Below are 27,528 nucleotides of genomic sequence, written 5' to 3'. Positions count from 1 at the left end.
GAAAACGTGCCCTTAGCTAGTTACTATCTGCAGGGGGATGCCCATTTCTGGTGGACCCAGGCTAAGGACAACCTTCTCAGCCAACCGGGTTTCGGGTGGGAAACTTTTAAAAAGGCCCTAAGAGACAAGTACTACCCTCCGTATCTTAAGAAACAAAAAGCCCAAGAGTTTATGATGCTGGAGCAAGGGACCATGTCGGTAGAGGAATATTACCGAAAATTTATTGAACTGATGAGGTTTGCCCCAGAGATTGCCCCTACTGAGGAGGCTAAAGCCTCACGTTTTGAATTGGGACTTACCCTTGACCTGCAGGGTAGACTGGGGGGAGATACATTCACCTCTCTGGACCATGTGTTTGGCAAAGCTGCCCACCTTTATGCTATCAGGAAAAGGGAGGAAGGGGGTAAGCTGGCGAGAAACGTAAGGATAACCCAAACCCTGAGGGCCAAAGTTTGAGAAAAAGCACAACGGGAACCAGAATAATCAAAACCCTCAGAGAAATTTTGGTAAGGGACCCAACAATAACCCTAATCCCAACAACAACAACAACAACCGCAACAATAACACCAATAACCGCAGACCTGAGCGTGTATATCGGTGTAGAAAGTGCCCGAACAACCACCTGGTAAGGATTGTGAGGGTAACAAGGTTGAATGCCGGGAATGTGGGAAGATGGGGCATAGAGCCTATGAATGCTATTCGAAAAACAAGCTAAACCCCAATGGCCAAAGGAAGGGGAACTATGGGGACAAGCCCCGAAACGGAAATGGTAACGGGAATGGTAACGGGGGAGGTAATTACAATGGGAATTCTAACTATTCCAAGCCCGCTACCAATACCAGCAACCAAGTCTCTAATGCTAACAATGCAACTAGTTCCCAAGATAAGGGCAAAGGGAAGCTGTACATGATGACGGCTAGTGAAGAAGAGGCTCGTAGAGACGTTGTCACGGGTACATTTTCTATCAACTCCACTCCTGTTAAAGTTTTATTTGATTCTGGAGCATCCTTGTCATTTATTGCCCATGCAACTGTTAGAAATTTAACATTGGTCGAGTCTGAGTCGATTTCTATGCCTATAGTCATTCCATCTGGGGAGACTGTTAATTGTTCTAAAAGATTCCTAAAAGTGCCATTAAAGATAGGTGAGGGATACTTTCCCTCTGATCTGATAGAGTTTAACTTATCAAACCTAGATATCATTCTGGGGATGGATTGGCTTGGGAAGTACAGGCTAAGATAGATTGCGATGCGCAAAAAGTGGAACTAAAGGACCCTTTGGGGAAAAGAGTGTCATATAGGAGGATACCTCGAGAACCAGGAATTAAAGTTATCAATGCGTTACAACTTAAGAACTACGTAGACAAGGGTTGGCCCCTATTTATGTGTTCAGTGAGAAGAGTGGAGGATGATCCGTTAAGGCCTGAAGATGTGCCCATAGTCCGAGAATTCCAGGATGTCTTTCCTGAGGAAATACCTGGTATGCCTCCAAGGAGAGATGTAGAGTTCACCGTTGACCTAGTACCTGGGACTGGACCCATTTCGAAAGCCCCGTATCGGATGGCTCCGGCAGAAATGAATGAGTTAAAGAACCAGTTAGAGGAACTTCTAGAAAAGGGTATATTAGACCTAGCATGTCGCCATGGGAGCACCCGTCCTATTTGTGAAAAAGAAGGATGGTAGCTTGAGGTTATGTATAGACTACCGGGAGTTGAACAATGTCACTGTGAAAAACAAGTATCCATTACCTAGGATTGATGATTTGTTCGACCAACTTCAGGGTGCGGGATGTTCTCCAAAATTGACTTAAGGTCTGGTTACCATCAGTTGAGGATTGTTGATCATGATATACCTAAGACTGCCTTTCGAACCAGATATGGCCACTATGAGTTTACGGTTATGCCTTTTGGGTTAACCAATGCACCTGCAGTTTTCATGGACCTTATGAATAGAATTTTCCGACCCTACCTAGACAAATTCGTCGTAGTGTTATATGACGATATCCTGATCTATTCTAAGAACAAGGAGGAACATGAGATCATTTGAGGGTCATTTTGCAGACACTTAGGGACAACCAACTTATGCAAAGTTTTCGAAATGTGAATTTTGGTTGGAAAGAGTGTCATTTTTGGGTCATTTTATCTCTAAGGAGGGTGTATCAGTCGATCCTGCGAAAATCAAAGCCGTGAGTGAATGGCCTACTCCAAAGAATGTCACGGATATACGAAGTTTCTTGGGTTTAGCCGGTTACTATAGGAGATTTGTGAAAGACTTCTCCAAAATAGCAAAACCTATGACAAACCTGATGAAGAAGGATTGTAGGTTTACCTGGAATGAGGACAGTGAGAAGGCCTTCCAAACACTCAAAGAGAGTTAACCTCAGCCCCTGTCCTAACCTTGCCTAATGGGAACGAAGGATATGATGTGTATAGTGATGCATCCAAAAATGGGTTGGGTTGTGTTCTGATGCAAAACGGGAAAGTTATAGCTTATGCGTCCCGACAGTTGAAGCCATATGAAGTCAATTACCCAACACATGACCTAGAATTGGCCGCCATAGTATTTGCACTCAAAATCTGGAGACACTACCTCTATGGGTAACCTGCCGTATCTTCACCGATCACAAAAGCCTTAAATATATCTTCACCCAGAAAGACCTCAACATGAGGCAGCGCAGATGGTTAGAGCTCATCAAGGACTATGACTTAGACATCCAATACCATGAGGGTAAAGCCAACGTTGTTGCTGATGCGTTAAGTCGCAAGTCTAGCCATAGCCTGAATACATTAGTCGTTGCCGACAAACTTTGTGAGGAATTCTCTAGACTTCAGATAGAAGTTGTTCATGAAGGGGAGGTAGAAAGATTGCTGAGTGCCCTAACCATCGAACCTAACTTCCTAGAAGAGATAAGGGCGAGTCAACCTGGGGATGTGAAACTTGAGCGAGTCAAGGCAAAGCTTAAGGAGGGCAAAGCAGAGGGGTTTGCGATCCATGAGGATGGGAGCATACGATATAAGGGTAGGTGGTGCGTGCCACAAAAGTGTGAAGAGCTGAAACAAAAGATAATGAGCGAGGGTCATAACACGACGTATTCTGTCCACCCAGGGGGAGATAAGTTGTATAAGGACCTCAAGAAGATGTTTTGGTGGCCTGGTATGAAGAGAGCAGTAGCTGAGTTTGTTTCCAAATGCTTAACATGCCAGAAAGTCAAAAGTGAACACAAGAGACCTCAGGGAAAGATTCAACCTTAGACATTCCGACATGGAAATGGGACTCGATATCCATGGACTTCGTTGTCGCCTTACCTAGGAGTCGGGGAGGCAATAATACCATTTGGGTGATAGTGGATAGACTAACCAAGACAGCAAGGTTCATACCTATGAAAGATACGTGGAGTATGGAAGCCTTAGCCAAGGCTTATGTGAAAAATGTCATTCGATTGCATGGAGTACCCACAAGTATAGTATCAGATCGAAGCTTCCGATTCCTGTCGAATTTCTGGAAAAAGGTCCAGGAAGCATTTGGTAGTGAGCTATTAATGAGTACAGCCTTTCACCCAGCTACCGATGGTCAAACAAACGAACTATTCAGACCTTAGAGGACATGTTGCGAGCATGTGCTTTAGAATACCAAGGGTCATGGGAAGACCATTTGGACCTCATAGAATTCTCATACAACAACAGCTACCATGCTAGTATTAAGATGGCACCATTTGAAGCGTTGTACGGGAGAAAGTGTCGTAGCCCTTTGTGTTGGAACGACATCAGTGAGACTGTAGTGTTAGGACCTGATATGATTCAAGAGACGATGGATCAAGTGCGAGTCATTCAAGAAAAGATTAAGACTGCACAGGACAGGCAAAAATCCTATGCGGACCAGAAGCGAAGGGACGAAAATTTCGAAGTTGGGGAAAAAGTGTTGCTTAAGGTGTCCCCAATGAAAGGAGTGATGCGATTCGGGAAAAAGGGGAAGCTAAGCCCTAAGTTCATAGGACCCTATGAGATACTGGCGAGGGTAGGGAAAGTTGCTTATCGCCTGGATTTACCCAACGACCTAGAAAGGGTCCATAACGTGTTTCACGTATCCCAACTCCGGAGATACGTACCTGATGCGTCACAGTCCTTGAACCTGAAAACGTAGAGTAGACGAAACTTTTCCTATGAGGAGAAACCTGTCCAGATCCTAGACCGCAAAGTGCGAAGTACGAGGAATCAAACTACCGAGGAAGCCACATGGGAAGCCGAAGATGCAATGCGTCTGAAGTACCCTGAGCTTTTCCAAGAGGTACGTGAGTTACGGGGACTAACTTTTCTTTTAAGGGGGGAAGAATGCGATAGAATTTCGCGCTTTCACCCTAAAGTATATTAATTATGTTGATTATGTTAGTTATATGCTAGTTATGTGTGAAAACGTTATCTATTGTGTGAACGTTAGAAAACGCTTGTGAAATTTGGGACTTAGAAGTGCAAAAGATCGTCGTTAAGACGGGCTACCTCAAAGTTTCGGGACGAAACTTCTTTTAAGGGGGAAGCCTGTAATACTCCGTATTTTTATACTAATTTCGTACTAATTAAGAAAATATAAAAGAATTAATAAAAAGGTATTTTAATTTATTTACAAGTTAATAGGAATAAATTATTAGTAATATGAATTGTTAGGAATTTCCGGAATTTTAAAAGAGTAACCTAATCGACCTAGGGTTACTACCTTTTGGAAGGGAGTATAAAAAGAAAAGGAGAGGGAATTTCAGAAAACCCTAAACCCTTCTTCTCCCTCTCCTCAGCCGACATTTTCTTTCTTCTCTCTCTCGGATTCCCTCTCAGTCGGTGTTTGAGGGTCGCGCGGGCGTGGTCTCGAGTGGTGCGAACTCGCGCTGCGAGCGACGAGGGTGTGCCGAGGTTGCGAGCGACGAGGGTGTGCCGAGGTTGTGGTTCGAGGTTTTGGTACGAAAGGCGTGCGGGTGTGCCGAGGTTGTTGTTCGAAGTTTGGGTTTGCGAAAAGTGGGTCGAAGGTTTTGTTGCGAGCAGTGGTGTTGGCTCGTGTGTGTGGTTCGAGTATTGCGACGAAGGTCGCGGTGTTCGAGGGAGTCGTGCGTGTGTTGTTGTGCGTAGGTCGAGAGCGAGCGAAGGGTGCGTCGCTGCTGTGCGCGCCAGCGAACCGAAGAAGGCTCGAGTGGGGCTGTGTGGCGAGCGAAGGCCACCGGAGTTCCGTCGCCGGAATTTTGTGCCGGCGAAAGTCAGTGGTATAATTTTGTACTTAACTTAGTATGTCAGTTTATTAACTATTCTTATATTTACTGTTTTCGTAGTTAAGAAAGGTTTGTAAATTATAATTAATAATTAGAGTGTTTAGTAATTTATTAGATTGTTAACTAGTTAAGTTATTGTTCTGTTTTAAGTAAAAAAAAATTCTGGTTAGGTTTGTAATTGGAATAAGATAAAAGCAGGAGACGTGTGTATTATTATTAGTTACAATTATTACTGTTTCATGAGTAACCTGTTTCATGAAATCTGACTTTGGGACGTATGATTTACCCTTTTGGACATGGAACTTACTTTTGGACATGGAACTTACCTTTTGGACATATGACTTACCTTTTGGACATATGACTTGACTTTTGGACATGAGACAGGCTGGACTTATGACATTTTGGATTGGTAAAATAGTGGACTAATGTTACTAAATAACTTAGTTATTCACTAATTCTGACTTCTAAAAGACGTTAAATTCACTAGATTAGAATTATAACGAAAGTGCTAGAATAAGGTTTTAACTATTGCGTAATTCGAATCGATAGATCGTTATGGTCTTAGTACGTAGTAGTTGTTAGTGTTATCAAGGACGTAACACTAAAGCTTTGTTTTAACGATTTAGGTCCCAATTTCATAAGCGGTCGTTCTATTAAGTCAGCGAAAATTCTCCGTTACAAGGTACGTACGCGTACCAGTTTACTTTCAAAGCTTAGTATCATGTTTAGGTTGCAATTCATGTTATTGGAACCTAGTACCATGATAGGGAACATTTGATTGTGATTGTTTGGTTAGACGTTATATAACGTGAAATCAATATGATGCATTGAAATATGTTGCATTGAAATGCGAAGTTCTATCGTAGTGTAACATCAGCATTATTAATCTGATCTATAGAGTAACAAGAGTGTTACTAGGATAAGATTGAGTTTGGTAATTAAGAGAGTATGTAAATGACTCCTTAAAGTTATAAAAGAATGATTGGTAATAAAAGAAGATTATGGCGATACTTGTAGTTGGACTCCCTACAAGTATAGAACAATGGGGGAGTTTAGGACTTGTCCTACACTCCTACGCAGGCCTACTGTGACGACAGTAGTGTCCTTATATTTTGATAACTCAAGTAGGCGGAAGGTTCCGTACGATCTTGGGGGTATGCATACTAAGGTGATGGGTGTGAGACGGAACAAAACCGTATTTGCATTTCATCTAATAGACCAAGTTGTCTATTAAGGATTCAGTAGCCCGTATGATTCTAGTAAGATGACGGTGCCCGTTCGATGCCAAATAATGAAAGATTAAAGAATGTGAGATAACGTAGGTTCATATAACAGTTGTAATGTATGCATCATTCATGTTCATAAAGTTTCAATGGTTCATTACGTACTCAGCATAGCTGACTCTGTGTGTTATTATGTGTTTGTTGTCCTGTGATGAACTATTGATACTTCAATGGGGAGCAGACTAGGTGAGCTGGTGCTGCTGCATGATATCAAGCATAAGGGGGTTAGACTGTAGTTGAAGTAACTTTTGGTTTGATTATTACTGAATTTTATAGAACATTGTTACATGGTTTGAGTTTGAATAAAGAGGGGTCATCTATGATTCCCGAGTTGTAATTACATTTTCTATTCCGCTGCAATTTAGTTTTGAGACAATGAATTTGAGTTACCGTATTTCTAATTATGCCTTGCGTTCCATCGCGGCGGTAACACTCCCGAAGTCGATGCGACGTAGCTTTAGACGTGTATGGATTTTGGGGGTGTTACATTGTCTCTAGTCATGTGCTTAGAACAACCCCTATCGAGGTACCACGGGTTGTTCCCCCCCCCCCCCACTTTAGCATGTATCTAGAACAATTAGTTAGTGGTAGGAACCCAGTCTGACTTGGGTTCCTCTATCGGGCTTGAGTTCCTTTTAACTTTTCACACTTGCTTAACTAAGCGAGTGTTCTTTTCAATATGTTCTTCTCTGGTGGAACAGTCAGACACTAAGTGTCCACTGATCCCACAGTAAGAACATACTCAGTTGCTTGGAAGATCAACATATTTTTTTCATTTTGTTTTTCTTCTTATTATTGAAACCTAGTCCATTTCTTCCTTCATTTTTATACTTTTGTATCCAGCTAACAAGATTAGGAAGTTTTGGTCTTGAAGATTCGAATTTCCCTTTAAGTACCATATTTTCATTTAAAACAACATCGTATTCAGATTTCAATTTCTCGAAATCTGTTCTGGTATTTTTAGGGGAACTGGTTCCTTCAGGAACAACTAGTTTCAATTATGACATCTCCATATTCAAGAAATAGTTTTCACTTTTAACTTTTTCAAAGGATTGTTGAATACGTCGGTTTTCATCAAAAACCTCAAAGAACCTTTCCTCAATACTTGTGTTTAAAGTTTTAAACCAGTTTGAATGTTCTTTGGTGACTTCCAAGGCATTCTCCATATTCTCCTCCCTAATGCAGATTGCCTTGTAATCATCCAAAGTTTCCAAAAGTAATTTTATAAGTTGTCTTTTTTTAAGTTCTGATAACTCTTCTTCAATAACATTAACACATACGTTGTTTGGCAACTCCTCTTCATCATCTGTCTTTACCATGAGACATAGATGAGCTGTTTCTTCTTCAGGATGTTCCTTCTCCTTGTTAGAGTTAGATTCCCCCCCTGCTGCAACCATGGCCCTTCTCATTTTAGTTTTTTAGAAAGGCTTTTGCTGTTCCTTCCCTTCGTCCTTGTATTTTCCTTTACCCTTGTCATTTTCCCAAAGTGGACACTCCTTGATAAAGTGATTAGGATTTCCACATTTATGGCAGCTTAGCTTTGTGGGCTTTCTCGTGTTCTTCCCATTGTAACTCTTGTTAAAGAACTTCTTGAACTTTTTCACGATCAATGCTGCTTCTTCATCATCCGTTTCTGAATCATTTTGTTCTTCAGATTTGAGGGCCAATGCTTTAGGTCTACTAGGATCAGCCTCATGAGTTCCTAGAGGCAACTCATGAGTCAACAAGGAACCTGCAAGTTTCTCGATATTAAATGTGGTGAAGTCCTTAGTTTCTTGCAAAGCTGTGACTTTCGCTATCCATTTGTCATCCTCATCCGTTGGACTTTTCGAACCCGTTCCTCTGGAGTAATAGCCTTCCCTAGAGAGATTATCCATTTGACCATGAAGTGGCACTTTTCCCAATTCAAGACCAAATTATCATCACAACAACGTTTGAGGACCTTAGAAAGATTATGCAAACACATGTTAAAGTGAGAACCATAAGCACGAAAATCATCCATGAATACCTATGTGATATTCTCAATGAAATATGAAAATATAGCCATCCATCATACATCTTTGAAATGTGGCAGGGGCGTTACACAAACCAAAAGGCGATAAGCAAAAGTGCCATGAGGACATGTGAATGTCATCTTCTCCTAGTCTTTGGGATGAATAGCAATATGATAGAAACCAAAACATTCGTCCACATAACTGGAAAAAGTTATGATTTGCTAATCTCACAAGCATTTGATCAATAAAAAGGAGGGGGAAGTGATCCTTCAGAGTGGTCGTATTCAACCTGCGATAATCAACACACATACGCCACCCCATGACAAACCCAAGTAGGAATAAGTTCATCCTTATCGTTCTTAACAATTGTTGTCCCCCTTTCTTAGGAACGACTTGTACCAGGCTCACCCACTTAGAATAAAAAATGGGATAGATGATGCACGCGTCAAGTAGTTTCATTACCTCTTCATTCACCACCTCCTGCATATCAGGATTCAAACGACGTTGTGGTTGTATTAAAGGACGATGGTTCTCTTCCAGATTTATTCTATGCATACAAAAGTCAGGGCTAATGCCCTTGAGATCGTCAATGTTATACCCATTAGCTTTCTTATGCATGCGAAGCACATTGAGGAGCTTTAAAAGCTGGCTATCACCAAGTTTAACACTCACGTTCACATGACAATTCTCATTATCATCAAGGAATGCATATCTAAGGTAAGAGGTTAATGGTTTTAATTCTACCTTCTTTACCTGTGGCTCAGAAGTGGAACAAGTGATTTGCATTACCTCAAAACCTTTGGCCTCATTAGTGTCAAAGCCATCCAAAGTAGTTACCTCATCATCACCTTCTCCTTTTGAGGCTCCAAAAGTATCCTCCAACGGATCATCTAACAAGGCTCGAGGATCATCATATCCAGCATTCTCCTCTATTACATTAATCCTGCAACAAGTGTTCTCAACCATAGGAGACTTCAGAGCATTAGTAAGCTTAAAAGTCACATTATCATCGCCAACACTCAAAGTAAGAGAACTAGATTTGATATTAATAACAGCACCAGCAGTGCATAAGAAAAGTCTATCCACGATGATGGGGATTTGACTATCTTCTTCCATATTTAGCACTACAAAATCAACAGGAATATTGAATTTTCCAACCCGAACAGGTACATCCTCTAAAAATACCCAAATGATATTTCACAGAACGATCTCCCATCTGTAAAGTAATCTGCATGCACTTTAAGATTCCCAAGTTTAGTTTATTGCAGATAGATAAAGGCAGAGCAGATACACTAGCTCCTAAATCACATAAAGCCTTATCAATGAATAAAGCACCTACATGACAAGTAATGAAAAAACTACTAGGATCCTTAAGTTTTTGGGGGCATTTTATTCTGCACTACACTCTTCAGTTAGAGCAACTCTATCTATACTAACAAAATCCTTCATCTTAGTGATCATATCTTTCAAAAACTTAGCATACACGGTTACTAGAGAAATTAAATCAGTAAAAGGAACTGTTACCTGAAGGTTCTTGACCATGGCCAAGAACTTACTAAGTTGTTGATCGACCTTGAATTTCTGCATCCTGTGGGAAAAAGGTAGTGGTGGTGTATGAGAATCAGTAACCTTCTCCTTTTGCTTCCTTGCTTCATCTACCTTCCCTTGCTCAATGTCAGTTTTTGAGCTATCTTCACCTTCATTTTAATCCATTATATCATTCTGGATTGGTGGTGGTGAATCATCAGTAGGCATAGGTGGGGAATCATATTGTGTACCGCTTCGAAGAGTAACGATATTATCAGTTTCTTTGGGAATTGCTTATCCCGGTAGATGACCTAGTTGCCTCTGCACATTATTTCCGGCCACCTGAGCAAGTTGAGTCTCGAAATGTTTGGTAGCGATTTCCAACTCCTTTATGCTCTCTTCATGACTCTTCTGCATAGAAACCATCATATTCATTAGATCATACATGGTAGGTGTTATGTCTGAATTTTTTGACAGGTTGACACTGACGCGACGACGCGATGACTCGATGACATGATGACGAAGTAAATGCGACCCGAGGACACAACGAAGGACGCATTGTTGAGAGCAGAGCATTAAGTGGCCGGTAACGGTCCAGCTAAATAAGGAAGGAGTGTTATGAGCCATAAATTCAGCCGTTAAAGGGGACAACTCCGGACGTTGGAGCGTAAGCATAGAAGATCTCCCATGATTGAAGCACGAAGTTAATGTAATAATTAGTGAATTCATTTTTGTATTCGTTGAGAAAAAGCAAGGAAAAAAGAAGGCATATAAAAGGGAGAGAGAGGTCATTGACACGTTTTTTATGCAACATTGTTGGAAGAACACTAGAGAGAACTTAGCACTCTTGTAACGACAGTCAGTCACTAAGAAAGATAGTGAACTATATTAGTTTGGTGGATCTCCAACCACCCGCGGTTTTTTACCCACCTTCATTGGGGTTTTCCGCGTCACCACTTTCTTGTGTTCATCCCCTTTGATCCCCTTTGCATTCTTTTGTTGCGTTGTCTTTAACATCATCTGGTTAACGCGTCCCACAACTTTAATTTCGTCGCAAGTGATAAATTTTAGCATAAACAATTTGGCGCCCACCGTGGGGCATAACCAGACCATCTAATGTTCAAAATCCATCAAATGGGAAAAACACCTAACCTCGAGGAAATGCAGAGACGATACGAACAAATGAGAGCAGAAATGCTCGAAATGAAGCAAGCTAATGAGCGGCTAGTTACCGACTTTACGACATCGTAAGAGAGGATCCAGAAATTGCAAGAAGAGTTAGCATTGTCCAAGGCTTCGAAGGTCTGACGTCGTGCTAATCTGAACGACATCCCTTTGATGGGGAATCTTTCTGAGTCAAATGATGAGGAACCTGAAAACGACGAAGAGCCCGAGGATGAAGAGCCCTTGAACAATGAAGAGAACGACCAAGGCGAAGGAGAAGCGAATCTTATGACAAAGCGCATGGCCCAGATCGAAAAGCAAAATAAGTGCTTGATGAAGCTCATGTCCCAGCTCCCTGAAGAAAACGACGGATATGCAGAATCGCCTTTCGTCGATAGGATCTCAAGGGTCGTGCTTCCCAAGAAGCTCAACCTGCCTACTCTAGCTGCTAGTTATGATGGTTCAACCGATCCAGGCGAGCACGTCGCGCAATACAAGCAGCGGATGTGGCAAGCGTCAATTCCCTGGCATTTGGTAGAGACCTGCATGTGCAAGTCTTTTGGAGCTACGCTCACCGATCCCGCTTTCAAGTGGCTCGGATCTATCAGGCCAGGAAGCATTGGCAATTTTTCCACCCTAGTCAATAAGTTCTATGAGAAGTTTGAAGGCAGTCGCAGCCTGGAAAAGCAGACGAGCGATCTATATGGCGTCGTTCAAGGACCTAAAGAATCTGTTCGGGATTATTATAATCACTTTAACAAAGAGATGATTAGCATTAAAGATCTTGATACTAAGACTGCTATTGAATGTTTCAGGAAAGGATTATTCTTGCAATCAAAGCTATACAACCGTTTGACGAAGTACCCGTGCCAGACGTTTGAGGAAGTCAAGTCGCGAACGTTAGCATAGATGAGATTGGAGGAAGACGATGCCATCCTCAACACCATATCCACCCGATGTGCACCGAAGACCCCTGCTGACCGGAAGGCTTTCATCCCTAAGAAGAACAACTGGCTAAGCCACCCTTATAGCCGTTCAAACCAGGTAAACAATGTTACTGACGTTGTCGAAAATGCAGGTAACAGCACGAGGACGGAGTCGCTGACCTTTCCCGCTCTAGACTCCTACGGATTTTCCATCGATGTCGGAGGCGTCTTGAATGCTTTATCCGAAATCGGAGCACCAGTTCGTTGGCCAAAAAAGAGCGACCGACCGGAAGCGCAAAAAGATCAAACAAAATGGTGTCAGTTCCATCATGACCATGGCCATAAAACGGAGGAGTGCGTTGCGCTACGGCGAGAGGTCGCGTTCATACTTAATAAGGGGCATCTTAAAGACCTCTTGAGCGATAAAGGTAAAGCGTCCTTCGGTAGGAATACCGCGCAGTCCGACCCTGATGCGTCGCCCACGCACGTAAAGGTAATCAACGTTATTTCTGGTGGATCTGATGTATGTAGACTAACGTATTCTGCAGCCAAAAGGCTAGCAAGAGAGGGTACCCCTCGTCCACCGTTTATAAATCTTGAAGGTCAGCCGAGGAACGCAAGCTCGAAGCAATGGCAATAACCTTCGACGACGACGACGTGGAGCACCACGATGGATTAGTCATATCCCTGACTGTCAGCAATTGCTTGTTAAAGCGAGTGTTAGTCGATGAGGGCAGCTCAGCCAACATCATATTCAAAAGCACCCTCGAAGGTATGGGTTTGTGCGATAAAGATAGTACTAAAAAATCTACTGTTTTGGTAGGGTTCAGTGGAGAGGCTCAACATACTGTCGGAGAGATCACACTACCAACGCTAGACAAAGGCGTCAACCTGCCAACCAGATTCAACGTTGTGGACTGCCCGTCAGCGTATAACATCATTCTCGTCACTCCATGGATACACAAGATGAAGGTCGTCCCCTCAACTTATCATCAATCGTTGAAGTTTCCTACCAAGTGGGGCGTCCAAGAAATAAAGGGCGAGCAGAAATCTGCAAGAGAATGCTATAGTTCGTCGCTCAAACCCCCGAAAGCATCTATCTAGCAATTAAAGGATGGGTCAGCGCCCGACGCGCCCAGCGAGCAGGACGTGGAAGAAGTGATGCTCGATCCATCCATCCCCGATCGCGTCGTTCGAATCGGAGCGACATTGTCGCAAGAGATACGAGGTCAGTTAGTTGATTTTTTGAAAACTAACCAAGATTGTTTCGCTTGGTCCCATGAAGATATGACAGGAATCAGCCCTGACGTCATTATGCATAAGCTCAACGTCGACCCCGCTCACAAGCCTGTAAAACAGAAAAGACGCAAATTCGCGCCTGAAAGGAATCAAGTCATCAATGACGAGGTTCATAAGCTAATCGATACCGGAAGGATCCGCGAGGTAAAGTATCCAGATTGGTTAGCCAATGTCGTGGTGGTCAGCAAAAAGAACGGGAAGTGGAGAGTTTGCATCGACTTCACAGATTTGAACAAAGCATGTCCCAAGGATCAATTCCCTCTCCCTCATATAGATGTAATGGTTGACGCGACGGCAGGTCACGAGCTTTTAACGTTCATGGACGCATATTTCGAGTACAACCAAATATTGATGCATCCGGACGACCAGGAAAAGACCACGTTTGTTACTGATAAAGGTATATATTGTTATAAGGTTATGCCTTTTGGTTTGAAAAATGCAGGTGCCACATATCAGCGACTGGTTAACCAAATGTTTAAAGATCAACTGGGTGACACTATGGAAGTGTACATAGACGATATGCTCGTCAAATTGACGTCCTACGAAGGTATGTCATGAAATTAAATCCTACTAAGTGCACATTTGGAGTGTCTGCAGGAAAGTTCTTAGGGTACGTCGTTACGCAACGAGGAATTGAAGCCAGCCCGGATCAAATAAAGGCCATCATCAACATTCAATCCCCACGAAGAGTCAAGGAGGTGCAAAAGTTGACCGGTCGCGTAGCTGCGTTAAATCGTTTCATATCCCGATCGTCTGAAAAATACCACCTATTTTATGACGTCCTGAGAAAGAATAAGGGCTTCGAGTGGTCGCAACAACACGAACACGTGTTGCAGAACTTAAGAGCTACTTAGCGTCACCGCCATTATTGTCAAAGCCAAATATCGGAGAAACGTGCAGCTCTATCTCGCGGTAAGCAATGTGTCCGTCAGCGCTGTCCTGACGCGGGAAATGGAAAGCCAGCAGCTACCAATCTACTATGTCAGTAAGTCTCTGCTAGACGCGGAGACCAGGTATTCTTCATTAGAGAAGCTCATTTTACCCATAGTCGTAGCTGTTAAAAAGCTTGGGCACTATTTTGAAACACATATTGTTGTCGTTATGACTAATTATCCTATCAAGTCTGTCTTGCGACACCTATAATTGACAGGACGCATGAGCAAGTGGGCAATAGCACTCAGCGCGTACGATATCCAGTTTCATCCAAGAACCGCTATCAAGTCACAAGCTTTGGCAGATTTTGTGGCAGACTTTAGCCCAGAGCTAGAAAAGCTTGTGGACGACGAAGTCGCAAAGATTAATCAAGTAAATGACGACTCTTAGATACTGTTTGTTGATGGGTCTTCTAATTTTCGTGGTGCAGGTCTAGGCATTGTGTTAAAGTCGCCACAAGGGGGCAAGGTAGTACGAGCCATTTGCTGTGAATTTAGAGCGACGAATAACGAAGCCGAGTACGAGGCGCTCATAGAAGGAATGACGTTAGCAGAGGACATGAGAGCGAAAGCATTGAAATTCTTCAGCGATTCATTACTGATAGTCAGCCAAGTCAAGGGCGAATTCGCGGCAATGACTCTAAAATGGCCATGTATTTAGAAATAGCTCAGAGTAAAAGTAAAGTGTTTAATTCATTTGACATTTTGCAGATACCTAGGGACTAGAATACGCAAGCAGACACATTGGCCAATCTCGGATCTTCTTTAAGGGACGTTTTGTTTACGTCCGTCCCTATTGTTCATTTGACAAATCCTGTTATCGCTAGGAGCGTTGGGGACGCTGTCACAACGACGGTTGAAAAGCTTTGAGACAACCATGAGGTCGTCAGTAACATCGATAATCTCGCATCTGAGAACGACCCTGACGCTGGGGAAGTAAGTATCAGTTGGACAAAACCACTTTATGATTTCCTTGCTAACGATGTACTCCCAACAGATAAGGCGGAAGCACGCAGAATTCGATTCAAGGCGTCGCGATACGTACTCATTCAAGGAGTACTGTTCAAAAAATCTGTCGAGGGCCCCTACCGGCGCTGTTTGGAGAAGGATTAGTGGGGGCAAGTCCTGAAGGACATGCATGAAGGCACTTGTGGAAATCACTCAGGAGGACGCAGCTTATCCAACAGAGTATTGCGCATGGGCTATTATTGGCCAATAATGAGGAAGGACGCAATAAGGTATGTCGCCAAATGCGATAGTGATCAACGACATGCAGGTATGACGCACAAACCCTGTGAACTTTTGCATCCTACTCTAACACCTTGGCCTTTCATGAAGTGGGGCATGGACATAGTTGGCAAATTACCTCCAGCCCCAGGTGAGAAGGTCTTTATGTTGGTACTAACTGACTACTTTTCTAAGTGGATTGAAGCAGGTTCTTTTCAACAGGTACGCGATAAGGAAGTAATTTCTTTTATATACACTAACATCATTTGCAGGTTTGGCGTTCCGTCCGAGATAGTATGTGACAACGGGTCACAGTTCATTAGCAACGAGACAAGACGTTTCTACAATGAATGGGGCATAGCGTTGCTAACGTCAACACCAAGATACCCGCAAGCCAATGGACAGGCTGAGTCCAGTAACAAGACGATCATTGACTCTTTGAAGAAGCGACTCGCAGCCAAGAAAGGTAAATGGGCGGAGGAGTTGCCTTCCATCTTATGGGCTAATCGCACGACACCGCGCACTGCGACTGGACAAACACCGTTCTCACTACTTTATGGTTGTGAGGCTGTCCTGCCTTCAGAGGTGAGCGTCCCGACTGCGAGATGTAGCCTAGCGACGGAGCGACAAAACCACGATGAACTGATAAACGACCTAGATACCATTGAGGAGTTGCGCGACGCAGCATTGGTATGCATGGCGGCCCAGCAGCAAATAGTAGCGAGGAGCTTTAATAAAAACGTCCAAGCCAAATCCTTCGTCGAAGGAGACTGGGTCCTAAGGAAAGTATTCCAGAACACACAAGAGGCTAACGCTGGTAAGCTAGGACAAAAGTGGGAAGGACCATATCAAATTAGTAGAGTGATAGGCAACGGAGCCTACCAATTGGTCCGACGTGACGGAAGCTCCGTGCCATGTAGCTGGAATGCCACACACCTCAAATGATACTACTTTTAAGCTAAGTGATAAGCTTTGTTTTCCCAGTCGTTTAAAAAAATGTATAGAGATATAGATAGATGGTAATGCTATTATATCTGTGTCGCTAGTTGCTAGCGACCATAGTGTTCTCTCACTGGGTATTGTTGAATTGCAGGCAAGTTGTTCCCGTCCAACTTGTTAACGTCCCGACGATTTTCACAAGACATCAGGCAGATTTGCATTTTGCGACCATGTAAAATCTTTGGGTCCACTATTGCCTCAGCTGACGTTACGACAGGGGCACAGTCATTTTAAAGTTATAACTGCTGACGAAATTTCGTCTATCCCTCTGACAAACACACGTAAGTTTTTATGTATTTCCTATATGTATTCTAAAGACGTTTAGTCCAAACGATACGTCTGAATGACCAACGATGGCTTTTACTAAGTCCAAACATTACGTCTGAACGACCAAAGATGGCTTACTGAGCGCCTGACCATCCTCTAGAAACGACCGAGACACATACATGAGAGATAAAGCAAAGACATACAATCAATTTTGCTAAAGACCAAAAGCATCAACGTAATGGTCACCCCCGTAGGTGACCCAAAAAAGTTTAAAGCAATAAATAGTTATAGTCACCCCCATGGGTGACCCAAAAGTACAGTACAAACAGTCACTCTTTCGAGCGACCTATAACAAAAGTTTGATTAATGTTTAAGTAAGAGGGGGATGATATAAAGGGCCTAGGAATTAAACGGCAGGGACGTCCTCAGCTTCCTTCTCCTCGGACGCCTCAGTTGGTAAGACAGTAGTTGGAGCCTCCTTCTCGGTTTCGGGGTCAGGGGGTACATCCGACGTTATGAACCCGACACAAGACGGGGCGTTTTCATCAACTTTTGATGAAGAGTCCGCCGTGGCAGCCAAGTCCTCTTCGTCCATCAGATCCTTCATTGACCCCATGAACTGGAGGTATAGGTCAATGTCCTTCTGTGGCGTCCACGACGCCGTCTTCTTCATTAGAAACTGGTACATCAGCTTAGCCCTGACCCTAGTTGTCACTTCAGCCTCGAGCATGTCCAACTCATTCTTCTGTGCGTCAACGCTCGCCTGGAGCGTCGTGATTTCATGACGAGAAGATTCCTCCAACTTAGTCGCCCTTTGCCTTTTCTCTTCCAGCTCCTCTCCATTCTTCTGTAAAGCTTTTTTCATGTCCTCCATGGCCTTCTTGCAAGACTCCACCTCATCGCTTTTGGATTTCGCGTCCAATTCAGCCTTCTCCATTCTCTGCTTCATGGTCAGGTGACCCTTCAGCAGAGATGAGATCTCCCTCTTAGCCATTAGGAGATGTTGAGAAGACTGCATAAAAAAGACATGATACGCGTCATTTAGAGAGTCACAAGTCATTGTCATAATGAGCATAGTATATGAAAAAGAAAATCGAGGGTATATACCTGAAATAGGAGTTCTAGCTCGTCTGACATCATGCGAGGAAGAGTATGGTCCTTGATCCTCTCCATTGCGCTAGAAAAAAGGAACCTGTCAGCCTCAGGCCATATGGACCTCTCCAACGACATGAAGTCGTTGGAGACGGTCACAGTATAGGAAGGACCGCTTTCGTCTGGGGGAGCTAGGAAGTCAGTTTTGCGCGTCTTGGACGCGACATCATACTCGTCGTCCAAGTGGACGACGACCGTTGTATCCTTCTTGGACGACGCTGACGCAGCGTCAGTAGAGGACTCCTTTTTACGCTTGCGCAACATCTCAGCCAGCGCTTGCCCGTCCAGACTCCCACTAGGACACGATTGAGATGAACCTGTCCGGAAGTGTTTGATTCATTAGTATAAAACCTTCCCTGGTAAAGTCCTACCCAAGAGTAAAAAAAAAAAAAAAAAAAAAAAAAAAAAAAGAGGAATTTAAATTAGATAGACTAACCAGAAGCCATAGATAAACAACTGTCTTGAGAAGCAAAAAGAACCCTTCTGAATTGCCTGTCCTCCTTCGATACCTTCAGAAACTTGTCACAGAGACTCTGAGATTCGTCGCGATGCGACAGCAGTTTTGGGTTAAGACCTGCAGTAGAAACGATGTACGAGTGGTGTTAACGACATGACACGAACTTAAAAAGACTGAAAATAAACACACCTTCGGTATTCCAGCCGCCAACCAGAGACGTCCCAACTTCCCCTAGCGACGACCTCTTCACAAATACAAACCTGTTTTTCCAACCTCTGTCATTCAACTGTATTCCCCCGACCACAGGCTATAACCTCGCCTTTGCATGTAGGGCTATCCTATTTTTCGCTTTAACCCTAATCTCATAGTGTAACAGTAAGTCGTGGAGGGTAAAGGCTTCTTCCCACGACGCCGTCACCCTGTCGATGACGCTCAGGATCCTCCAGACTTGGGGCATAATTTGCCCTGGGCTGATTTGGTAAATTTGCATCAGATCCCTTGCCAGGGGGTGAAGGGAAGTCTAAGACCTATATTGAAAGGGTATTCGTAAAGCACTACCCATTTTTGGGGACACGACTCTGGTGGTTCTTCAGGCTCAGCGTTCCTAATGACAGTACTCTCAGGCAAATTCCCTAAGTCTAAAAACCTTAAAAGATCCTCTTCTGACATCGTTAACAGTTCATCCTCATTTTCTACCCTTGGTTCTACAGCTTTCTCTTTTCCTTTCGATTTTTCTTGGTTACAAAAGTCCTAATGCTACGTCTGCTAGGTGCCATGAGAACAGTAGAAGAAGAGAAAGTAGAACGGATCAAAGGAAAAAACGAGCGAAAAAGTGTGAAATTACCTGGTGTCAGCGATCGATTTTTCGATGGAGAGAATAGTGGAAGTTATGGAAGTTGCCTTACTTAAAGAGAGAGAAAGATTTGATGGAGTTGGAATAAAAGTTGGGATTTCTAAATCGCCCAAGTTATTTATGCCAACAGTGAGTAATCATGACAATCGTGCCAACGGTTATAATTAAAACGACTATTTAAAAAGAAAACTACCTTTTGAATTTTGAGACTCTTGGACTACCAAAAATAACCGCTCAAACAGATTTCCTTTCCTTCCTTGCGTCTCTTTGAAAATTTTCCTTTTCTCTATAATTGACAAGGGCGAGATTTTTTATGATTTGCGATATCTTAAAGACTTGGAAAGAATTTCATTTGATTTATGTATTTTTTAACAATTGTCTCATGGGCTTTATGCCACCCCGATTCAACAATTGGGGGCAAACTGTTATGGCTGGATTTTTTTACAGGGTGACACTGACGCGACGACGCGATGACTCGATGACATGATGCCATCTGACATGATGACGAAGTAAATACGACCCGAGGACACAGCGAAGGACGCATTATTGAGAGCAGAGCATCACAACTACAAAAATGGCCAAAGAAACTACCCATAGGAGACCGGTTGAGGTTACTAACCCATTTCTTAAATGTAGGAAACCATTGATTATCTAAAACCAGTCTCTTAAGTTTAACTATTTGTTTAATAAAAAAGTTGTTGTGAAATAGGAGACTGCTTCCAAGTAAAACCGGTTTCCTTGAAATATTTTATTTTTTAATTCAATTTTTTTTCAACATAATACACTATTATACGTATATATTCTTCTTGTGAATATATATAGGAGACTACTTCTAACTTGAAACGGTTTCCAAAAAATGTTAATTTTAAAATTTAATATCTTTTCAATTTAATACTCTAATGTAATATAATTTTTATACATGATTCTATTTACTTTTAAATTTATTTTTCCTTTTTGATGCAAACAAATAATACAATAAAAAAAAACTACCACCCATCGCCTAAAACCTCCACTCCTCATAATCCAAATTCTTCCATCAATTACACCTAAATTCCCTTCAATTCTCAATTGAAAAAACTGGAGATTTGTCTTCCGCAATTTGATCTTTAATCACAATACGAAACAATCCTCTCTATTAAGAATTTCTTAATTTTTCGACTCAAATTAGTCAGTAAGAAGCGTATTTATGATGATCGTTGTTTTTTAATTCCGCTATTTCGTAATCCTGGAATTTGTGATTCAACTTCGTCCATTCTTTTCTTTGTAATCGATCTTAGGGCTTTCACATTGTTCGTCGATTTCAGGTGAATTGACTAACATTAGCTTCGCATTTGTAAAATTCATAAAGTTAAGTTTTTAGTAATCATTGATTTGATCTGTATTGGTTTGTTTGATTTAAGTATTCCATTTTTGCAGAATTTGAATTGTTTATTGTTTTAGACGATTTTATTAGATTTTCGTTACTTAGATGACTACCTGCTATAAAACCAAAAACAAACCAAAGCAATAATATGGGTTGTGAGAATGCAGTGTTGTTCATGGTTCTCTCCTTAGCAATAAACTGGGTTGTGAGTACACTACCCAGATTAAATAGAGAATAACCGACATGTAACAATAAAAGTCCAACATACCTCCACATGGATTTCATCAGTTCTTAATATATGCAACAAATTCAAGTTTCAGCAGCTAGGATTTACTGTGGGGTGTTTGAATCGCACATCATTTTAGTTGAAATAGATGGATGCAATTGATATTAGTTGTTCGAGACTACAATTTTGAAAGTTTATGGTTTATTTGTGGAGGAATTGAATGTTAGGATGTTAGAGGCTATATGTTGTCAGCTTGTGATGGTTTAAGGAGAATGTTGAGGGTGATGCTTTATAATTTCTTTTGCAGGATGTTAGCTGTATAATTGCAAAAGGGGTAGAAGAAGTAACACGTTTTGTACGGCGTTTGTTTATGTTTAAATGTAAATGTTTGTTTGGTTTAGTTACCTTGCGCTGTTGGCTTTTGCATTCATTCCAGATGTTGGGCATGGTTTAGGTTTACCAATTAAAATATGATAATGCTATTATGAATATATAATTGCTCCTAGATATGAATGAATACAATTGAAGCAACTAATTATCATGTACTCCTTCTGTCTATGTATGTTGTCATCGTGTTCAAGTTTTTTTGAGAATTTAGGATATGTCATATTTTTATTACTATTCGTAATTTTGCCATCTATGATCTTAGTTTGTCTAGATTTCTGGACTTGCTTGGTCTCTATATCATGGGTTATGGTATTCGTTGAGCGTTTGTGGCTATTAATAATGAAGGAGTTGGGATGTTAGGAGACGTTAGAGATGTTGGTCATTGGCTTGTGTTTTGTAGTCAAGACTCTAGTGGTTTTTGATGTAAGAAGGGTCAAGGCCTCAGCTTCAAGTCAATGGATAGGCCAAGTATGGTGGCTCTGGTTGTAGGGGGATGTGCATGAGTAGTGGCTGATGGCATTTGGCTGTATGGTGGCTTTTGGAGTTTTGTTCGAGGGTGATTGTGGTTGTTTGTCTACGGTAGTGATCAAAGTCAGGGTAGGTTAGTGTTGTTATAATACACTTGAAAAATATTGCTTTCTGTGATTGGTGCATCTTTCCCTTATCGTTTATATATTTATACATTAAGCACGTTCTGTTTCTCGTGTATATACTAAAGTCAATTAACTATATGCAATTTTATCATTTAACGATTTAACTTATTTTATGTGTTTATTGTTCATTGTAGGTGTGGCTTGTGTTGTTGTTAGCACCTTGAATAACATTGTCTATACGTGGATTAATTAGGTAAGCAAATTTTCCTACTTTTGTGTTTGATTGCACATATTCATTTGCATTGATCTAATAAGTTCTTGATGACTTATGTGTCATAGCTTTACAGTTTTCCTATGCGATTCAGAAGATATGGCTTTCTTTATTTCTTATGTCTATTGCTGGCCTGCTGCTTTTTGTTTGTTTCCCCATTTCTTTTTCTTTTTCTTTCTTTTGTGCAAGATTTTATTCAAATTCACATTGACAGTTGGTACTAGTAGTTCTGTGCTTGCTGTGCTATTACATTAGTTTTAGAAAGCGTACCAGGCTGTTAGCTATCCTTTAATCTACCAATTTACTTCTATCTACCATCCTATAACAGAAAAATAGTAGTCAATATAATAGGAGCAAACACTTGCTGCAATCCTGCAAAAATGCAGCTTAAAGCCACACAACATAGTTGCATAGGAAGAAACAGTACAACTTTCATCGCATTTTTGTAGCAGAGTGACAACCAGAACATACAACTCCGACCCTTGCAGAACTGAACTGCGACCAGCAGATCAGAAAATGAATAGCTGTTATGTTACATGTATTTGTGACACCTATACAGTAAGATATACAATAAAAGAAAGAGTACTTGTGAATTGTTTTTCAGAAGCACATGTATGATGAGTTTTTCATCTTCTCCATCCTAAGAAAACATTGAGCAACAAGTTCATACTGAAAGACAACTTCATACTGAGGACAACTACTAGCCACCCTTGCAGAACTGGACAACTACTAGCCACCCCAGCAGAATTGGACAACTACTAGCCACCCTTTGCAGAACTAAACAACTACTAGTAGTAGAAGACAATATTTGCACTGTTGCTAACTTCAGCTATAATTTTGAGACTTTTTTTACCTGAGCTGCTAGTATGGATTTTGAGTTATTAGCCAAGTGATCATTAGCTAGCAGAAGTTGGTGCTGCTGCTTCAATAGTTCTTGATGTTGCCCATCTGCGAAGTCCACTAATTGTTGCATGTATTCTGGACTAGAATGAATTATTATTTTTATTTCTTTTTTGGATGTCAATATTAATCATACTGTTTTACATGTATTCTGGCAATTAGATGTAGTAGTAATACAACTTGAGTTTGTGAATTGATGGATGTTATAGATTCCTGTATTTCATTTGAGCTATGTAGAAGATTATCATATTTCTCTTCAGTGGTCTTTAATTTGTTTTCTGCAAACTGTACTGAATCTTTTAGTTCATTCACTAGTCCTTAAGCCTTGGACCTGTAGCATATTCTTGTCAGATTTCATAGGAGCAAAGGGAAGGAATTCAATTATGAAAATAGTTTCACTTCACAGAAAAAATAAAATAAAAATGGAACACCCCTTATTCTTATGATTTTCAAGTCTTCTTTTCATAGATATAATTTTCAATTTTAACTACAATCTAACAAAAGCCAACTTACTTCTTGAAATAGTAGAAATGCCCTTCTTTGGTTGAGTAAGTGTTATTTTTCTTACGGGATCCAAGAATTGTGGCTATTATTTTTGTCGTTACATGATTGAAACTATCGCAAGTAGACGACAATTAATTCCTGATAAGGTAACTTCGTAACTCATTAACAATCTCTATTATATATGTCAACAGGGACGGGACACTAAAATATAGATATACTAGTTCTAATTATACAATCTCTATTGGAAATTTGATTATTCTTGCTTTGATTTTTTCGTGCCGAGTTTGTATATATGAAAGTTATAAAATATAGATATACTAGTTCTAATTATAATTCTTTGTAATTATTTTGTAGTACTTTCTTGGGATTCCTAGCACTTATTCCCAAGAGATGGTTGACGAGCTAAGAGATACGTGCGTGAAATATTTAAACAATCAAACACGAGACGGTGGAGATTGAAGACAATGGTCAAGTTTCAATTGTACATATTATTAGCTCAAGTTAGAATTTTGATTTTAGTAGATATCATTAGATTATAGAAATTTTATTTTTAAGACATTAATTATTGGAATAAATTGATGCTTTGACTAGTGAAATTGATTTTGTATGTAAATTAAATGTAGCAAATACTTTTTACATTATTAATAAAGCAAGCAGGAATTTTTGTTTCATAATATTATTATTATTGTGGTTATTTATAGATTTGTTTTTTTTATAAGCATATATACAAGGAATCGCAAATACAGGAGCAGATGTATGTATATTGTAACATTTTAATTAAAAAAAAAAGCGTATAATAAACCTAAGAAACCGGTTGTGGTCAATAAATGGTTTCAAAGGGTAATATGAGGAGACTGGTTTTTAATGTTAAATGGTCTCCTAACCTCTTTACATATTATATATACACTTATCTAAGAGACTGGTTTTACCTGTCACCTGGTCTCCTAAATAAACAAAGAAACCAGACATTATAACCGGTCTCTTAACCTAGGACACATGTGAGATGGAGATGTGTTATAGCCCGGTTTCATAGGCCATTTTCAACCGGTTTTCTAGGTCTTTTTTGTAGTAGTGCATTAAGTGGCCGGTAACGGTCCAGCTAAATAAGGAAGGAGTGTTATGAGCCATAAATTCAGCCGTTAAAGGGGACAAATCCGGACGTTGGAGCGTAAGCATAGAAGATCTCCCATGATTGAAACGCAAAGTTAATGTAATAATTAGTGAATTCATTTTTGTATTCGTTGAGAAAAGAGAAGCCATATAAAAGGGATAGAGAGGTCATTGACATGTTTTTTACGCAATATTGTTGGAAGAACACTAGAGAGAACTTAGCACTCTTGTAACGACAGTCAGTCACTAAGAAAGATAGTGAACTATATTAGTTTGGTGGATCTCCAACCACCCGCGATTTTGTACCCACCTTCATTGGGGTTGTCCGCGTCACCACTTTCGTGTGTTCATCCCCTTTGATCCCCTTTGCATTCTTTTGTCGCATTGTCTTTAACATCATCTGGTTAACACGTCCCACAACTTTAATTTCGTCGCAAGTGATAAATTTTAGCATAAACAGTAGGCTTTTGAGAGTTGGCATTCTGAGAAGCTTGCTGCTGATAGCCTTGGTGTGAAGGCCTACTGAAATCAAAAGGGGGTATCTAAGGATCCCCTTGGTAACATTGCTGTTTAGCAGCATGTTGTGGTGGGTTTTGATGAGGTGTTTGGTCGGATGTTTGTGACATAGGTTGAGGGTTCTGAACATTATTGTTTTATAGGAAAATTTTGGATGGTCCCTCCAACCTAGGTTGAATGTGTTGGAGTATGGGTTGTGTGGAGGTCTCTACTGAAAAGCATTTGCATGCTCCGTCTGATTCGGGTTGGGTTGATTATATGAACAAGCATAACCAAAGTGGACTTGAACACCACACACCTCACAGTAAGAGGAGGTAATAGAAACTGTGGAAGACATCGCATTAATATTCATAGGAGGAATACTAGACTGAAGATTTCAGTGCATTTATTTTCATGCTAAACTGGACAACTTATGAAGACCATAGGGAATATGTATCAACATCCAACTTTTTCTTCGTAATAGTCCTAGAAGAACTATGATCATTTGCCGCTAAGTTGGCTAGAAAATTGTACCCTTCATCCACCTCCTTATCTAGGAAAACACCCCCCTGCAGATGAATCAGTTATACTCTTGAGATGGGGATGGAGACCATTGTAGAATGCATGGGTGATGAACCACTTGTCAAGATTGTGGTAGTGTGGGCATTCTTTCTCTAGGTCCTCAAACCTCACTAGTAGAACGAATGCTTATTGCTACTATCGTTAAGTGGCCTGTTGCAGTGGTTTTGGCCGCGCAGCAATTAAGGGAACAACGATAGGTAATTAACCTATTGTTGCGGTTTTTGATCGCAACAATAAGCCAACCTATTGCTGCACTTCGTAGCCAAAACCATAGCAATAAGTTTATCTCTTATTAAAAAAGTACGTCTTGTTGCGATTTTGGCTAGAAATCGCAGCAATAGGTTGACTTATTGCTGTGGCTATTTATACTAACTAATAAAACACAACAAAAAAGAAAATAAAATAGTCCGGATTTCTGTTTTGGGGTCAACCGCCCGATCAGACGCTAGGCAGGTGATGCCATCAGGCGAGCCTCGTACTTTGTAGTTCTTCAGCATGCTAGGAAAGTAGAGTGTCCAATCAGACCGAGCGGGCATGCCCAATCGGGCGCCTTCGGCGAATTGCGAGCGGGTGAGTTATGACCGATCGTGCCCAAAACATTTGATCTTTGTAGAAAGGTGGATCCCGATCGGGGCGATGTCACCCGACCAGATCGGGCGGCCCTTAAATAGCACTCCCTTGGCATTTGACGCCAAGTCTTCTAATCTCTTTACACCCGAAGGCTTTGGGAAGTAGCTTCAGGCCTTGGGAACTCATACACGTGTCTCCTAACTCTCTCCAATCCATTGTGGCATCAAAAATAGCAGAAATATGGAGATAATCTTCTAAAACCTAGAAAATATCGTAAAACACAAAACCACGACTACATGGAAGATGGTAGTATAAAATAGCTCCGAAGAGCACTATTAGCACGAATTTTAACAAACAAGCGAGGAGAAAAGTAGATATAAAGCTATAACACCAACAACTTTTCTTGAATTTTTTATGAAGACACATTTTTTTTGGTGATAAATAACAACTTGATTAAGAAAAATCACATACACACATTGTTTCCCCATTAGAGTTGACTATTCCAGGTGGTGTGCTTTAAGGTTGAGAACCTATAAGGACTTCCACATACCCCAAGTCACTCCAAAAATTTAAAAACTGATAAGAAGAAACAAAGAAAAAGTTACTAGATGATTAAGAAAGATTAAGAAAAATAACAAGAACTTAATTGCTAGCTCAATTATGCACTTTCTTTTGCAAAGTTTTCTACGTATTTTTTTTGTGGTTTTCTTAGTTTCTAAGTAAGTTTCTAAGTTTACTTAATTACTAACTACAACCTTTTTTTGGTCTTTGTCTTTGATGAACTTTTTTCGACTAATTACTCTCCTAACTTTTCTTTCTTTTTCTTGAATGAGATTTTTTTAGAGGAAGGAAGTAGAGAATATGAGAGTGAGAGAAGTTGCGTGGAAAATTAATGATAGTTAATGAAAACAAAAGGGGGGTATTTATAGGAAAATCAAGTGATGAATTAGATTTTGAAAGAAGTAGATAATCAGGTTTTTTTTTTTACCCAAAAAATCTGATTTTTTTACCATCCTGAATCACCTTAATGACATCACCCTAATGACCTCACCCTAATAACATCATCAAATCTCCTTGAAAATATAAATATTCTTATTCTCTTTAGATTTGATTTGATTTTTTTCATCACTGAGGCAAAATCAAATTTTCAGAAATATTCTTCCTAAAATACATCCTACTACGTAGAAATGCATTGAAAAA

General features: G+C 40.8%; 1 protein-coding gene and 1 long non-coding RNA gene across 2 annotated transcripts; one reads left to right on the top strand and one right to left on the bottom strand.

Moving 5' to 3' along the window:
• Window positions 1–17,132: 17,132 nt before the first annotated feature.
• Window positions 17,133–18,866, bottom strand: LOC125495197 (uncharacterized). The gene is made up of 2 exons (XM_048639872.1): window positions 18,454–18,866; window positions 17,133–18,334 (listed from the first exon to the last, which is right to left on the bottom strand). The coding sequence occupies exon 2, from the start codon at window positions 17,938–17,940 to the stop codon at window positions 17,272–17,274; it is 669 nt and encodes a 222-aa protein (XP_048495829.1). The 5' UTR covers window positions 17,941–18,334; window positions 18,454–18,866; the 3' UTR covers window positions 17,133–17,271.
• A 1,419-nt stretch (window positions 18,867–20,285) lies between these two features.
• Window positions 20,286–24,245, top strand: LOC104886794 (uncharacterized). Its single transcript, XR_789257.3, has 3 exons — window positions 20,286–20,631; window positions 22,091–22,149; window positions 23,926–24,245. It is a non-coding gene; the product is annotated as an uncharacterized LOC104886794 (long non-coding RNA).
• The last annotated feature ends 3,283 nt before the right edge of the window (window positions 24,246–27,528 follow it).

Source organism: Beta vulgaris, chromosome 2 (assembly GCF_026745355.1).
Source record: "Beta vulgaris subsp. vulgaris cultivar EL10 chromosome 2, EL10.2, whole genome shotgun sequence".
Classification (NCBI taxonomy): Eukaryota; Viridiplantae; Streptophyta; class Magnoliopsida; order Caryophyllales; family Amaranthaceae; genus Beta; species Beta vulgaris.
The sequence above is the reverse complement of the archived record's forward strand: the minus strand, read 5'-3'. Positions and strand labels throughout refer to the sequence as shown.

Coding starts and splice junctions, on each gene's coding strand:
- LOC125495197 (XM_048639872.1), bottom strand. CDS start 17,940: ATGCTCATTATGACAATGACTTGTGACTCTCTAAATGACGCGTATCAT.